Source organism: Brassica napus, chromosome C2 (genome assembly GCF_020379485.1).
Source record: "Brassica napus cultivar Da-Ae chromosome C2, Da-Ae, whole genome shotgun sequence".
Taxonomy (NCBI): domain Eukaryota; kingdom Viridiplantae; phylum Streptophyta; class Magnoliopsida; order Brassicales; family Brassicaceae; genus Brassica; species Brassica napus.
This window is the reverse complement of record NC_063445.1, coordinates 30,639,438-30,656,191: the sequence shown is the minus strand read 5'-3', so window position 1 is coordinate 30,656,191 and position 16,754 is coordinate 30,639,438. Positions and strand designations below refer to the sequence as shown.

Here is a 16,754-nt window from a genome sequence, read left to right as displayed (position 1 = left end):
GTGCATCCAAAGAATCCACAAGCATCCTGCAACACAAGACAAACACTCTCTAACTAAGTACTCAGTTTTTTCCAATGAGGGTCTGGTTGAGACGATCAATGAAATGGGTTATAACAAGCAAGCAAGCACCTTGAAAAACATGACAAACTCTAAGAAGGATCTTGTTGGTAATACCCAGCTCGGCATCATAGACCATGTATCCCCATCCTCGGGCATTGGAGACAGTGAGTTCATATTCTTGACAACGTGCATTTTCTTCAAAGTTTCATTTTAAGCAAACCTTGATTAAAATCCCACATATTTCAAAGAGTCGGGTATATTATGAGGTAAAAGTCTCAAAACATAGTGTTATGAGACTACATTCTAAGAAATATGTAGTTTATCTGCAGTTCCCAGCATTTATGGCGTCACAAAACGACCAAAAGGGTTTCTGCAGAGGATTCATCGATTCCACGCATGATGTGTCTCATTTGTGCCTTCCAATGTCCGAAATTTCCCTCATTCAACTTGATGGGTTTTTGGACCATCATCAACTCCTTTATCGTTTCCATAGCTTTACAAGAAGTTAATTTGTAGATGGATAAACTAGTCCAGCGAGGTGACCCGTTTTGACACTAAATGAAAAACCAAACTTATGTAAAACAATTTGAAAGAACAGCAGTTCCAAGAATACTTTCTTCTTATATTAAACATCGTTTTGAACAATTTTACTAGATCTATTTAATCCGAATTACTCAAAAAATCCCATTAAAAATATTTCGATTTATAAATAATAATACTAATTAAAATCCATGCGTTAGATTTGTAATTTAAGAAATTTTAGTTTGATTTGTAAATCACATGTGGGTTTACAAATCAATTAAAATACATGAACGAGAATAACATCCTCTTAGTGTTTTTTATTACAGATATAATGTCAGATATGTAAAACACCTTTTATCTGTAAGAAGAACAATAACAATAATCGGAACATATAGTCAAACCACTGCAAGAAAACATATTTTTTACGAGGGCAGTATTCGTTGTAAATTCGTCGTAAACGGGGTGTTACGATGAATTAACCTTGAAAGACGTTTCGTTGTTAAACGTCCGTCGTAACGGAGGTTTCGTCGTAAACGACTCGTTACGTTGACGACGAAATATATTCCTCGTAAAGCGCAGGGAAAGAATTCGTCGTAAACGACACGTAAGATTTCGTGGTAAAGCCCACATAATGATTTCGATGTAAAGCACACGTAAATACTTTCGTTGTAAATCACTCGTAAACATTTCGATGTAAAACCCTCGTAAATTTTTCGATGTTAATCACTCGTAAACATTCGATGTAAACTCCATGTAATGTTTACGAGGAGTTTACATCGATTCTTATTATATTATTATTAATTAGTATATAATAAATTTGAATTTATATTTAATATTCAGAATTTAAAATATTTTAAATTTTAAAACGAAATATGAAAATGAAAAACATATTTTAAAAAAGCATTTAAAAGTCATAAAATAATATTTAAATTCATAATACAAACATAAATATATAAAAAACTACATATCCTCGAAGTAGTCGGTGGGGTTGCTCGGCTGTTGACGGTTTGGATCGGACTCTTCGGGATCTCGTACTGGCAACCCAAGAGCGGCTCATCTCTCACTCAACATTCTCTGCATAGTCGGGTTTCCCACCGCCATCACGTCTAGCAGATCCTCAAGAGAGTCTAAACGAACCTGCTGGCTATTCATTCGAGCTTTCATCTGAGAAGTCTCTTCATCCCGTCTCGAAGGCAACTTCGTTAACATAGCCTATGCCGACTGTCCGTCCCTTCTTTTTAGGAGCCACCTATAAAATTAAAACATATATTTATATAGTTAATTATGTTAAAATATTAAAAATAATGTAAACAAAAATTTTAAGTTGTACCTCTTCGAAGATTCTGTCGGCCTCTTCGGTGGTCAATGTGACGGGTAATCCATCGGGAGACTGCTGGGTTAGTTGCGTCTCTCGTTCTTCAATCCGAGCAGCCACTGCATGGAAGAGTTTCTCAGATGCAGGATCCACAAAAACTCCGTCGGATGTGGCGTGAGTCATCTTGAATAGCTCAGACAGAGATGGTAAGACTCCCGTCTTCTCTAACTACAAAAAAAAAATTAAATTAAATATTAAAATTTAAATTAATTGAAAATTTTAAAATAAATATTGAAAACAAAACTTACAGCTTCTAGACGGACTTCTGCATGAGGTTTTTGTCCGGTTCTGTGAAGCATGGGCAAATGACCATCTCTATCCTTCGTTCTTCGAGAAGTAGAGCACGAATTGGCCTTTTTGATCGAAGAGGGTAGCTTCCAATAGGCGAGGAGGCCATCCCACACATCCTTCGTGAGCTCAGTGGGCTTTCCCTCATACCTGTAGATCTCCCACTTGTCCTTCCAATCGGAGACTGTGTTGCAAAGGCGGATCTTTGCCTTTGCAACAAATTCCTTCTTCACCCTCTCGGTGATTCCCAAAGACCAATGCCACTTTTGCTGAAACACAAAAATTTTGAAGAAATTACAATTAATAATAAATATTTTAAAATAAAAAGTAATATTTAAAAGTGAAAATTTAATTAAATTTAAAAATCTTACCGCAAAACATTTAAACCAAGTGATCTTAACGTGATTTGGTGTCATGCTCCAGTTCGGATATGCCCCGTCGTAGTAACCCTTAATCGTCGCCGAAACGCTCCGGCTAACACGGTTGTTAGCCCCAAACCTGAAAAAAAAAACAATTTAATTGTTAGAAAATAAAAATAATTTAAATTTTAATGTTATAAAAATTAATAACTTACCAATAAGTTCCTCGGGGTCTATCGGGGTCTAGAACTTCCAAACCCTCCCGTCCAGGCTGGGCAAGCAAATCCTCCACCGTATATCTCGCGAATGGTGCATATGAAGGCACACGCAAATCTGGATGAACTGCACCTTCTGGGACAGGCTGAGGTGCAGCCGCTGGAGGAGGAGGTGGAGGCATCTGTGGTGGAGGAGGAGGACTCCAAGAAACTCTCTGAGAAGTCTGAGAGTCTGGAACTGCATCGGAAGATGATGGACCGGAAAAAGATGTACCGGAACCATCGCCAAACAACTGAGAATAAGTAGGTGCTGCTGGTTTCCTCCTAGGAGCCATCTAAAAAAATTAAAATAAATTTAATCAATTACGACATAATTAAAAAATTATTCTGTCACCTAACTAATCACCTAAACTATTATTCCGTCACCTAACTAATCACCTAAACTAATTACCTAACTAATTAATCACCTAAACTAACTTAAAAAAAAATAGAAGAGAGAGGGAGTTTACCTTAGAGGGAGAGCAGCGGAGTTTGAGAGGAATGAACGAGGCAGCCTCGTTCTGCGGCGTCTCAATATATAGGATAGGCATTCGTCGTAAACTCCACGTAATATTACGACGAAGTTACCAGGCCCGTTTTTTTCATTTACGACCAAGTTACCAGGCCCGTCTTTTTTCATTTACGACGAAGTTACCAGTCCCGTCTTTTTTCATTTACGACGAAGTTACCAGGATTCGTCTTTTTTCATTTACGACGAAATTACGTGGAATCGATTTAACGATTTACGCCGAAGTTACCAGGCCCGTGTTATTTTTACAAGGATTTTACTACGCTTAACCCTAAACCCCGAGAATGAAATCCCTAAACCCCAATGTCACATATCATCTAACATCATCATCTTCTTCTTTACTTCTTCTTACTCTTTCTCTTTTAAAAACTAAAAAAATACATATTATATAAAACAACATTTGTTACACATACGTTAAGATGATATAAAAACAATATTTATTTAAACATACATTACAATAGAGAAATACAATATTTGTTACATATATTACATCACTCTAAAACGTTTTTGTTCTCATCAATATTACATCACTCTAAATCGTTTTCGTTCTCATCAATATTACATCACTCTAAATCGTTTTCGTTCCCATCTAACATCATCATCTTCTTCTTTACTTCTTCTTACTCTTTCTCCAACTTAAACTCTAAAACTCCAAATAAATTTTTAAAAACTAAAGAAATACATATTATATAAAACAACATTTGTTACACATACGTTAAGATGATATAAAAACAATATTTCTTTAAAAATACATTACAATAGAGAAATACAACATTTGTTACATATATTACATCACTCTAAATCGTTTTCGTTCTCATCAATATTACATCACTCTAAATCGTTTTCGTTCTCATCAATATTACATCACTCTAAATCGTTTTCATTCTCATCACTATCATTACAATCATCATCGTCGCTTCTCTCGAACTCGTCTTCACGTGCTTCATCTATCGCATCTTCGGGAATATCTTCATATTGAAAGTTTTTCGGGTCGATCAAAAGGATTTCATCAGTTTGTTGTTCTGGTACTTCAACTTCAGTGATAGCGTCTTCTTCTTGCAAGGGCGGTTCTTCTCCAGCGACAATGCGTCCACGAGGTGTAATTTTGATAGCAGCTAACCAGTTTATCCCGGAAGTTCGAAGCCGAGGATAAGGAATGAAGCTAACTTGCTCGGCTTGTGAAGGTAAAATGAAAGGCTCAAATTTGTTATATCTTCTCCCAAAATTGACATCCACAACAACAAATTTGTTATACAGAATCCCTCGGTTCACAACAGGATCGAACCATTCACATTTGAAGAGGACACATTTAGCTTCAATAACCCCAGAAATTCCACTTCAATAATCTCCTTCAAGATCCCGTAAAAGTCTGTTTCACCTTTCACACATATTCCGTAGTTACTCGTTGCCCGATGTCTCCCATACTCGTATGTGTGAAAAGTAAATCCTCGTGTGAAATACATAGGTGATGTGGTGACCATTGTAACTGGACCTTGAACCAAATCGTGAAACCATACGGGATAATATGGATCGTCATAATCAACCTGGAAAAAACAGATATTCTTAATTAATATTGAAATATCAAAACACTTGCTTAATTAATCAATGTATGAGATATATTACGTACCTGTGATTTTAACCACTTGACAAGTGCTTATCTTTCCGTGTGTCCACATCGATTGCAGATATTCCTGGTATTGCTTCTTCAACTTGAGATACAAACATGCTGCAAATTAAACAAATGATCAAGTCATATATAATTAACTTCAATTCATATTATTAACTTTCACAAAAATATTTACCTTTCAAAGTAACAGGTCACTGCATCCTCGCAGTTGAGCAGAATATAAGTGTGGGCACTATGTTTATCCTCTTCACATGACCACCATACTTCTTTCGTTTTACCACCAAACCGTCCAATTTGGCAGAAAATGTCAGGAACACCATCAATTGGATATGATGTCGGTACTCCACCATCATCATATCTTCTAGGAACTCTTTTTCTCGTACGAACAGTTGGAGCAAAGTAGTATGATGTGAAGTTAGATGTTTCGGCTGTCAAACTCCCCGCAACTATTGAACCTTCCACCTTTGCAAGATTTCTCGCTTTCCCCTTCAAATGTTTCATCTGTCGCTCATACGGATACATCCATCTGTTGTGAACAGGTCCACGAAGAAATGCTTCATACGGTAGGTGGACAACTAGATGCTCCATAATGTCAAAAAATGAAGGAGGAAATATCTTCTCCAGGTTGCACAATATGATCGGAATGTTCTGATGAAGTTGTTCGATGACTTCTTCCTTGAACGTACGTGTGCTAAGATCTCTGAAAATGCTTCGATGGCTGTATATTGCAAAAGTAATCAAATTAATAACATTTCATAACATATGTATATATATTATAAATTTATAATTACCTGCAAGTGCTTCATGGACATTTGCTGGAAGGAGCTCGGCAAAAGCAAATGGAAGTAGTCGTTGCATAAACACATGACAATCATGACTCTTCATTCCGGAGAACTTTTGACCTCGTTCAATACATCTTGACATATTTGAAACATAACCATCAGGAAACTTAACTTCTGATGCAACCCAGTCAAACAAAGTTGTTTTGGCGACTGATGACAACCGGAAGATGGGAACATGAACGTTTCCATTGCTCTTGATATGTAACTCACTTCTTGAGCAAATATCAGGTAAGTCCATCCTTGACTTTTTGTTATCTTTTGTCTTCCCAGGGACGTTAAGTATTGTATTCATGATGTTCTCAAAAAAGTTCTTCTCAATATGCATGACATCCAGATTGTGGCGTAAGAGAAGATCCTTCCAATAGGGTGGCTCCCAAAATATACTCTTCTTATGCCAATTGTGAGAGACACCATACCCATCAGGCATATTTCCAGGAACATGCCAGTTTCCTCCAATCTTAACTGTTTCCTGAGCTCCGTAATAATCAATGTCCGCTTCGATCTGCTGGCCGGTGAGATATGGAGGAGGACTGTCTCTGACAATTTTTTTGTGCCGAAACAATGTCTTATTTCTTCTGTACGGATGGGAAAGTGGAAGAAAGCGACGATGACAATCAAACCAACAACTCTTCCTACCATTCTTCAGTTGAAAAGCATCTGTCGATCCAAGACAATATGGACAAGATAATCTTCCATGTGTTGTCCAGCCAGACAACATCCCATAAGCAGGGAAATCACTTATCGTCCACAACAGAACTGCTCGCATCGTAAAATTGTTTTTCAAGGAACAATCGTACGTCATCACCCCTTCCGACCACAATTGCTTTAGCTCTTCTATCAACGGTTGAAGAAAAACATCAAGAGACCGTTTTGGATGCTTCGGCCCAAGGATTAATATGGTCAAAAATAGAAATTCTTGTTACATGCACATATCCGGCGGTAAATTGTACGGCGTAAGAATGACTGGCCACAAAGAATATTGTCTACCAGACATTCCAAATGGACTAAATCCATCGGTGCATAACCCAAGATAGACATTCCGAATATTTGTAGCAAAATCTGGGTGTACCTTGTTGAAATGTTTCCACGCTCTTGCGTCTGATGGATGTGCAACCTCGCCATCTCTCTGGACATGTTCAGCATGCCACCTCATCGACGCAGCAGTCCTCTCAGATTGATATAATCGTTTCAATCTGTCTGTAATTGGTAGGTACCACATTCTTTGGTACGGTACCCTATTCCTCCCACGGCCTTGCGGTTTGAATCGTGGTGTTTTGCATAATCGACACTCTTCTAACTTGTCATCTTCCTTTCAGTAGATCATGCAGTTGTCGATGCAAACATCAATCATCTCTGAAGGCAACCCAAGACTATAAGATTCAGCAAACACGTTGTCTTCTGGCAAATACTCTTTAAACAACTCCGCCCATGCATCCATGCAATTCTCAGGTAAATTATGATCCGTTTTTATATTCATCATCCTAGCTGCTAGAGACAATTTAGAGAGACCTTCTCTACAACCAGTGTAGATTGGTTGATTTGCAGCATCTAGCATTTCATAAAACCTTTTTGCATCCAAATTAGGTTCTTCTACATTTCCAATTTTATCAGCTATTGTTGTAGTTGTTTCTAAAAATGCATCACTAATCATATCTTGAACCCTATCATGATCTACCATCTGCTCCTCCTGATGATAATTATATTCATTATGCAAATGATTCGGTTCTTCATTATGATGAGCATCCTCAAAATTATTATTACTACTACTAGCTTCATTTCCCCCATAACCCTCTCCATGTTGATACCAAATGTAGTACTGTGGTGTAAATCTTCTGTTTACTAAATGCTTCCATACAGTTTCACTACGTGCAAATTTTGAATTCTTGCATTTCCGACAGGGGCAGAACATCTTACCGCTTTCCTGCATGATTGGTGTACAGCCCGCCTGGTGCATGAATGTCTCTAGCCCGCTCAGAAATGCGTTCGTCACCCTCCCGTCGGAATCTTTGTGCAAATACATCTAACTCCGTAACTCGTAAATACTACCGCCACCGACCATTTTTTTTCTTAGATTTTGTTTTCAAAAAAAAATTTCCTAACTTTTTTTTTTCGTTTGTGTGTTGTGAGGAAGAGAGTTGTGGGAAATGACATATATATAGAGAAATTTTCGAGTTTGGTAGGTGAAATATAAAAACGATTTTACAAGGAATGTTTTACATGGATATAACAACGATTTTACATGAACTTACAACCACTTTACAACGAAATTAGTTAAGTTAAAGCACATAGAATACACGTTTTCACCTAAATATAACGGTAACATGTTTCGTTGTAATGTCGATGTAACGGTTACGATGAATTTATCTTTCCACGTACTTTCGTCGTAAACTTACATTGACTTTACGATGCAACTGTTTCGTCGTAAAGTTACATCGAGTTTACGACGAATTTTGGACTCCTCGTAATTTCGTTGTAAACGCCATGTAAATTTACGAGGAAATAATTTCCTCGTAAATCGTCGTAGAAACGTTTTCTTGTAGTGAACTATATCTTATTTTCACATTTTCTGTTACAAAGACAATAGTAAACACAAAGCATTAGGCAATGATTGAATCATCTAAAGGGTCTTGGAGGTTTCTCTAACACAGCAGAGAAGAAAACTTCTTTATCATCTTTATCTCTCTTAGGCACCACAACCCACTTATGTCTCCTATACCTCAAAGCTTTAAACGCCTCCATGTAATCACCCAAATCCTCTTTCAGACAAAAGAAACTATCTATCCACAACAACCCACCTGGTCTTAAAACCCTGTCCCAATCAAACAGCACGAAGTCCAGAAGTATCAGATCGATCCATCCATCAAGAAACCTCGTCGTGTGAATCATATCAAGCGTGCTGTCGAAGAAAGGTAACCGTTGGTTCACAGTTAAGTACAATGGGACTAAACCACGCAGAGAGATCATCTCGTTGAATGGAGCTCCTAGGTTGATTGTTGCTGTTACAATGGTGACGTTACTTTCTCTCATCCTCGCTGCGAAAGTCCCCGTGCCAACGCTGAAGTCCAAACCGATCCTAATCTCTCCCGGTTTGATTTCAATTACTTCTTGTATCGAGAAATCAGCTGTTTGGTTTGTCTCTGGATCGAGTTCTCCTCGGTTAACCCATCTCGGCAACTCGTGATGCGTGAGGTTGAAGCAGTCAGTGCATTTGAAGAACCCTTTTCTTGCTGTCGTGTTGCTTGCAAGACAAGTAAAGTTCTTGCATTTATACTGTCCCCATCTCACGTTCCGGTTATCCGGAAGCTTCCACAAAGACTCGTTGATCGGAAACGGTTTGTAATATAGCTGCGGTGCACGGGAGAAACACCGTCTTCTAGGCAACGGATCGCAACCGTGAACCATAAGCTTCTGAGCTAGTCTCCAGTCGTCGTTGCAGATCTCCCCCACGTCATAGTCCATATACTCTTCTACATCTTTCTTCATGGCAAAGCAAGCGTGCCCTATCGAAGTGAACGTTCCATTAGCTCCCATGAAGTTCTGCTTTCCAAACCGGTTCGGTTTGATCTTTATGTACTTCTTGATCTCTTCCCTCATGAAATGCTCGCCAGGGTCACCGTTCCTCTGCTTCAACGGATGATCCACTTCTTCGAAGGAAGGCAACTCCATATGAACTGACTGAATCAGTGAAAGAACATCAGCAAGGAAAGCTACATGCCTAAACATGGATCCTGAAGCTGATGAATCAGATGGTGGAGCAGAAGAATTAGCTTCTAAGACCTTGAGATCATCCATTTCTTGGTGGATTTTGAAGATGGCGGATTCTATCGTCTTTCTCATTTGGCTTCCGAGGATATAGTTGTCGCCGTCAAAGCTTCCATGATTATTACAGAACCGACCAGAGAACCTTAGCGGTGTGATGTAGTTGAACTTAGCCAGAGTAGCTACTGAGATGAGAAATGCCAAACCAGCCAAGACATAGATGGGTCTGTTGACGCCACTGAAACCTCTAATTTTCGATAATACATTCGCCTTCACCATCCTTCAAACTCTGTACAACACACAATATCAACACAAACCCCAAAACTGGTTCTTGAACAACATTACAAGATTATAAACTCAAATCTGGTTGCAGAGGTATGGACTTTAACTTCATCTTTATGTTATCTTGACGTTTACCTAGGGATTAGTGGAATTAGCTTAATTTAATCCTTGGGAGATTATATAATGTCAACATACTTAAACCACAAGCTTTAAATGCACATGGAGACTTGTGAAGTTTGTATGAAATCCGACGACGGTAGAAGGCCAAAATCCTAGAAAAGTTGCAGGATCTAAGGAGGAAATTAATAAACTAAAAGGGAGAATTTAGAAGCAAGTAATGAGAAAGCCGATTCATGTGGATCACAGCCACTTGAATCAGATTATCAAGATAATATTAATTAACAACTAGTTCAAAATTCTCTATTACAGGAGATTCACCCAAAACTATTATCACTTTTATACGTTCTGCTTGAAGAAACAGATGTTGAAAGCTTATAAATACACAAATATGAATATAACTATATATATATTAATCACTATATATTAATAGTTATAAATCAAGTCTATAAAGAAAAATACCATATAATAGCAATAAACACACTTTTTTTTCAAAAAGAGAAAATTCTCAAAATAATATTAGTTAGAAATTATATATATATATATATATATATATATTCGAATTTAAATTTTGATTTAGTGATTAGATTTTTAAATAAAAGAGTATATTCCTATACATAAATCGAAAACATATGTTATCTAGTTTTATCATTGCCAAAAAATATAGGGTGAGGATTAACGCAGTGAATAAGATGCGAATTGTTACTGGACCGACCATCCTTCAAGATTCGAGCGTCTCTCTCATCCACTACCACTCTCACTATTTTAGTGCAGTGCAATGTATAATACACTACACAGAATGATTAATCATCAGTGTTGTACTTATATATGCGGGCCTGAATAACAGTCCAAGGCTCATTCCATACTAAAAACAACTCGTCGAAGGTGAAATCAGCACGATGGGAATTGTTTCTCCCATACTTCACCCAAAATATATCATGTGCCCATGTTTGGCATTTAATGAAACTAAACGCTTTTCTTCGAAACTTGTTAATCATAAAGACATTACCTATTAAATATAGAGTGACTAGGGTTTGGCATAATATATTATCAATTTTATTGAGTATTTCAAAATGATTAGTTTACTTTGATTGGAAAGTAATTTCTATTTTCAATAGGAAGGATTTGTCATTCTTTTTAGAAGTAAGGCTTACAATTATAATACAAAAAAATACAATTATATTATGCATTTCTAATTCTTAAAATTACAACTATACATTATGTTCCTGGATTCAAATCATCGACCAGATCCATTAGTGGCCCACCGCGTCCATTTTTATTAGTGGATCAGACCACTCCTGCATCTGCATGAACAAAGGAAGGACTGGTAACACCATGCCACACTTTCGTCAACACCTACAGCTGGATAACACGTCTAAGACATGAGTCGTTCTGGGTGGCTTACTTCTCTTGGGAGCTTTTTCTTCAGCTGCGAGATTCAAGTGCCCTCCTATGATTCTCAGACGATCTTCTAAAGTAACCAAGACAGTAGAAACATATCACAGCCCGAGCACAAAACATTGACGTTCTTCCATGAAATTGTCTCCTCTTCCTGCAAACACACACATTTAGATATCACTCCAAAAAAAAAACAATTTTTACCTCCATATGACGCAGATGGTTTGAGACTTGAGAGATAGATACAACTTTAAGATCATAGGTGAGAAAGAACACTCCATAACACTCTTTCTTTCTTGAATAGCAACATACGCTTGACAACAATAAAGAAAAACAATAACAAATCTGGGAAATTGTAAAGGTTGTGGGCAAAACTTAACTTGAAAAAATCTTGATACCTCAACAATGCACTAATTTAATCCAAAAGTTTCATCGGCTTGCCAACACCACTCTTTTTGCAAGTACCTTCTGTCAATAATTATATATGAATATCAGTCTATCGGAAGCTGCTATCAACAACCTCCTTGGATTTGCCATCAGAAACTTAAGGAAACCAAATCATATTTGACCTTACCAATCCAGAAAACAATTAACATGTGAAAGAACATGTCCTACAACAATCAAACCCAGTTAAAACTCAGTTAATAAGTAATCGATCACCTATAAAAATTCGATTATTGTAATGTGTCTAATTTTCTCTCTATTTCATGCTTACTTTTCCTGCGATTGTGTTGCTGTGGATAATTAAGTTGGGAAGAAGGTAGTTTAGAGGCCAAAGTGGTTTGTTTTGCCTTGGAATGTTTGAACTTGTTCAACATTCTAAGTCAAATTACTTGCCGTTAATTTCCCATCTACCCTAAAAGCATTATAAGTTATAACATCAGATTTTCAGAAAATTGTCGGAGAAGAAGGTTAAGAACAAAACCTCAAAAAGTGAATCGCTTGAAGTATTGAAGTTTGTTTCTTTTTGAAGAGCCTGCATCAGATTTCATAAAATAATCAGAGTATGATGAAAGCAAAATCTAAAAATCAATCTTCGATCTAACCAGACCTTAAATACTGCCTCTTCCAATCAAACGATTCTTAAGCGGTATAGGAGTTGATATTGGGGCCGACAGCCTTCTCAGATCTGAAGCAAATCAAAGGCTCACTGTATATAAATTTTTTTGCAGATGATAAATGAGGAGAAAAGAGTTTATGAGACCTGATTTAAAGCTTGAGTTGATGGCTTATCGTGAATGCATGGAAGCTCGGTCGTCTACGGTTTCAGAGAAAGAAAAGAGATAGTTATGGTTGAAAGAAGTGAATAGAAAAGAGTTTTAGATGGTTACAGAGAGGACACGTGCCATTTTTTCCTTCTCCCTTCCTGACCTTCGGACACAGGAATTAGGGTTCAATCTCTTTCTCTCAACAAAACCGAAGCCCAATACCAATAAGGAAACTCAAGCCCAACACGAAGTATTAAAACTTAAGTGATACGGCGCGTTTGGAAGAAGTCGGACACGTGTCAGCCCCTCAGAGTTCGAGTTTCCAGCTGGATAGCCTAGGAATGAGGCAAACAATTTTATATATATATAGATATTGTCAAGCTCTTTTAATGGTAAGATTAACTCAACGCAAAAACATCAGCACAAGGAGATAGTGTTACTCGAGTTCAAAGGGGACAGCAGCAAGCTGCAAGCCACAGTTTCACGGAAGCCAAAGACAAGTTCAATCACTCAAAAAAGAGGTATGGTGGATGCCAAACATCCGCCCCAATTTTATCGATGAAGACACTTAGTTGAAATTTTCGAATGATAAGGAACGACTTCACCGTTAGACGCCTCACGGAAATTTGTCAAAAGCATAGGAAGCCACTGTTGCAAAACATTCATGCAGACTTAGGTTTTAATAAATTATTTACTGTTGAGCCACTTGGCCAAAGCGGTGGCTTAGCTTTGTTTTTTATGGATGAATTTCAAATTGATGTTTTATTTTTGAATAACGAATGATTGATGTAAAAGCAGTCATTAATGGAATAAATGTTCACATGACATTCGTTTATGGGAATCATGTTTAGAAAGAAGAGATTAGGTTTGGAAACGTCTTACGCATTTTGCCACAACTAGAGATTGGTTTTGGTTTATGACTGGAGACTTGAATGAAATAAAAAGACACCATGAGATAGAAGGAGGAAAAAGACGATATGATACTTCATTTCTTTCGTTTAATCAAATGATATCAGATTGTGGTATGCTTGAATTCCCATGTACATAGAATCAATTGTCATGGGCTGGCACAAGGACCAGCGGCAATGTTTGGTGTCGTCTTGATTGTGCCCTTGGGAACGAAGATTGGCATGAAAAGTTTCCACATTCCAAAGTACAATACCTCCATACGTGGGGATCAGATCATCGTCTGGTACTTGCAATATCCTATCCAAACGTACCAGGAAAAGAAAAGCTTTCAAATTTGATAAGCGCTGGCTTGATAGTGAAGAAATACGGAAAATAATTGTAAAGGGATAGAACTCTTCAGACCTCTCTCTTGATGCAAATATAATGGATCATATAACGAGCTGCAGGAACGCACTAGGAAAGTGGAAAATAGAAAAGGACATAAATGCTGTGAAACTAGTCGAAGATCTAAAAGCAAAGGTGGATATCCTTTATTCGGATGATGAGGCCACAACTGGATAAATAGGGATAGCATTAGAAGAACTGATTGATGCTCTTAACGTAGAAGAACGTTTTGGAAACAGAAGAGCAGAGTATTTTGGCTTAGAGAAGGAGACTTGAATACCAAGTTCTTCCAGGCTATTACTAAACAAATAAGAGCCAGAAATAAAATCACAAGGACTTCTAGATTTCGCTGGGATTCTTGTGGAGGATGAGGAAAAAATAGTAGCTATTGCTTTACTTAAAGACCTTTTGGATCTTCCAATCCTGAGCTCAATGATGAAGCCTTGGAAAATGTTACAACGATAATATCAGACCGGCTGAATGAGGATCTTATGACTCTTGATTCAGAATGGGAGGTTAAGCTAGCTTGTTTTCTATGCACCCAGAAAAGACCTCTCAACCAATGGTCTAACAACCTTATTCTATCAAAAGAATTGGGACATTGTGAAAGATGACTTAACTAGTATGGTTAATGAATTCATTTTTGATGGAATAATGGCTAATTGACTCAACGATGCCAACATTTGTCTCATCTCGAAGAAAGAAAAGCCGAATGAAATGTCAAAATTTTGACCTATCAGTAGTCTTTGCAATGTAAGCTACAAGATAATATCTAACGTCATGCCAAAGATTAAAGAAGGTGTTACCGAACCTGATATCTGAAATCCAGTCAGCCTTTGTTGCCAGAAGACAGATAACTGATAATGTTTTGATTGCATAGGAAATGTTAAACGCTCTTCGGACAGACCCCGACGGAATAAATATGTGTATGGCAATAAAGACAGATATGAGTAAAGCTTATGGCCCTTTCGAATGGGAATTTATCAGTGCAGTCATGAAGAAAATGGGATTCTCAGATTTATGGATTGAATGGATAATGCGATGTGTATCGTCGGTGAAGTACCATGTTCTTTTCAATGGCCAACCGAGAGGAAATATAACCCCTGAGAGGAGATTACGCCAAGGAGATCCTTTGTTTCCTTACATCTTTATTCTATGCATGGAAGCGCTCGTTAGCCTTCTTAATCACGCGGAGAATCAAGGCAATATAACAGGAATGCGCGTCTCACGCACTAGCCCCCCCCCCCCCCCCCCCCGGTATCATACCTTCTTGTTGCTGATAATAGTTTGTTCTTCTGTAAGGCGGATCCCCGTGAATGTGATGAAGCCATGAAAGCTCTTGAGACATATGGGAAAGCCTCTGGCCAGTGTATTAACTTTGAAAAATAATTTTTACTCTTTGGTAAGAAGATATCTAGACATGTGAAGGAAGAAGTTAAAGCCTCAACTGGAATTACAAATGAAGGAGGGATGGGATCTTATCTTGGAATCCCAGAGGACATCAGTGGCTCAAACGAGAAGTTATTTGCATTCCTTAAAGAACAATTACAAAATCGAGTTCATGGTTGGACAGGTCGGTGGTTATCGAGGAGAGGAAAGGAAGTGCTGATAAATTCTATACTACTAGCTCTACCTACATACATAATATCAACTCTTCTACTACCGCTTGAGACTTGTGAGAATCTAACTAGTGCCATTACACAGTTTTGGTGAAGTTTAAATCCACCTAAAGAGGTATTCATTGGACAAAACAGAAAAAGTTTTGTAGGTCGAGGGAAGAGGGATGAATAGGATTCAAGATGATCCATGAATTCAATCTTGCCCTACTAGGCAAGCAATTGTGGCGACTAATGCAGTTCCCTGATTCCTTATTAGCAAGAGTCTTGAGGGGAAAATACTTCAGATGTAGTTTGCATTTGCGACTAAACAAGACAGACAATCCCTCATATGGATGGACGAGCATAATGGCAACAAATCCATTAGTATCATTAGGAATTAGACAAAAAGTACATTCTCGACATGAGATTAGAATTTGGGAAGTCTTTTGGATTCCAACGATACCGGCAAGACCAGCTATGTCTATTGCACCTGTGATTCATCCAATGATGCCAGTAAGTAAGCTATTAATAGGGAGCCCTAAAAGATGGAACTCCGAGCTCTTAGAAAATTACGTCAATCCGGAGGATACCCCTTTGATCCAGTCTTTGGCCATAAATCAAGGACATCAGCGAGATGAATATTGATAGAGCTATACAAAGAATGGTATGTACACTGTTAAATCTGGATACTGAGTAGCAACAAACCTGCTTAACAGGGAAATCATGGAGAGACACAGCTAGATACTAGTATCACAAAGCTCCAAACCTTTGGTTGGAAGATAAAAGCTTAACCGAAAATCAGACATTCTATTTGGCAAATGATCTCGGGACAAGAAGTAATGACAAGCAACCTAAGTCATCGTCATACGCGATGCGACAATCATTGTCCTAGATGTGGAGCAGATGAAGAAAATATACACCATGTCATCTTTGAATGCATGCCAGCTTTACAAACATGGGCTTTAGCAGGTACCCCAACCCACAATTGGTATTTCCGAGTGCAAGCCAATTCACAAATATAAACTATTTATTATATCAAAAAATGATATTGAAGATTCTGAATTGGATATAGATTCACACCCTTGGATTATTTGGCACATTTGGAAAGCGAGAAATGATAATTTATTCAGAGGGATAGACATCGACCAATTGGAAACTGTCTGACACACTGAATCAGAGTGTCATGCTTGGTTTGAATCTAATCAAAAACAAGAAGTACCAGCGGAAATGCAACATCATGAAC

General features: G+C 37.8%; 1 protein-coding gene across 1 annotated transcript; it reads right to left on the bottom strand.

Moving 5' to 3' along the window:
* Positions 1-7,946: 7,946 nt before the first annotated feature.
* Positions 7,947-13,046, bottom strand: LOC106351663 (probable methyltransferase At1g29790). The gene has a single exon (XM_048748142.1). It carries the CDS (start codon positions 9,892-9,894, stop codon positions 8,470-8,472), a length of 1,425 nt encoding a protein of 474 aa, XP_048604099.1. The 5' UTR covers positions 9,895-13,046; the 3' UTR covers positions 7,947-8,469.
* Between the last annotated feature and the right edge of the window lie 3,708 nt (positions 13,047-16,754).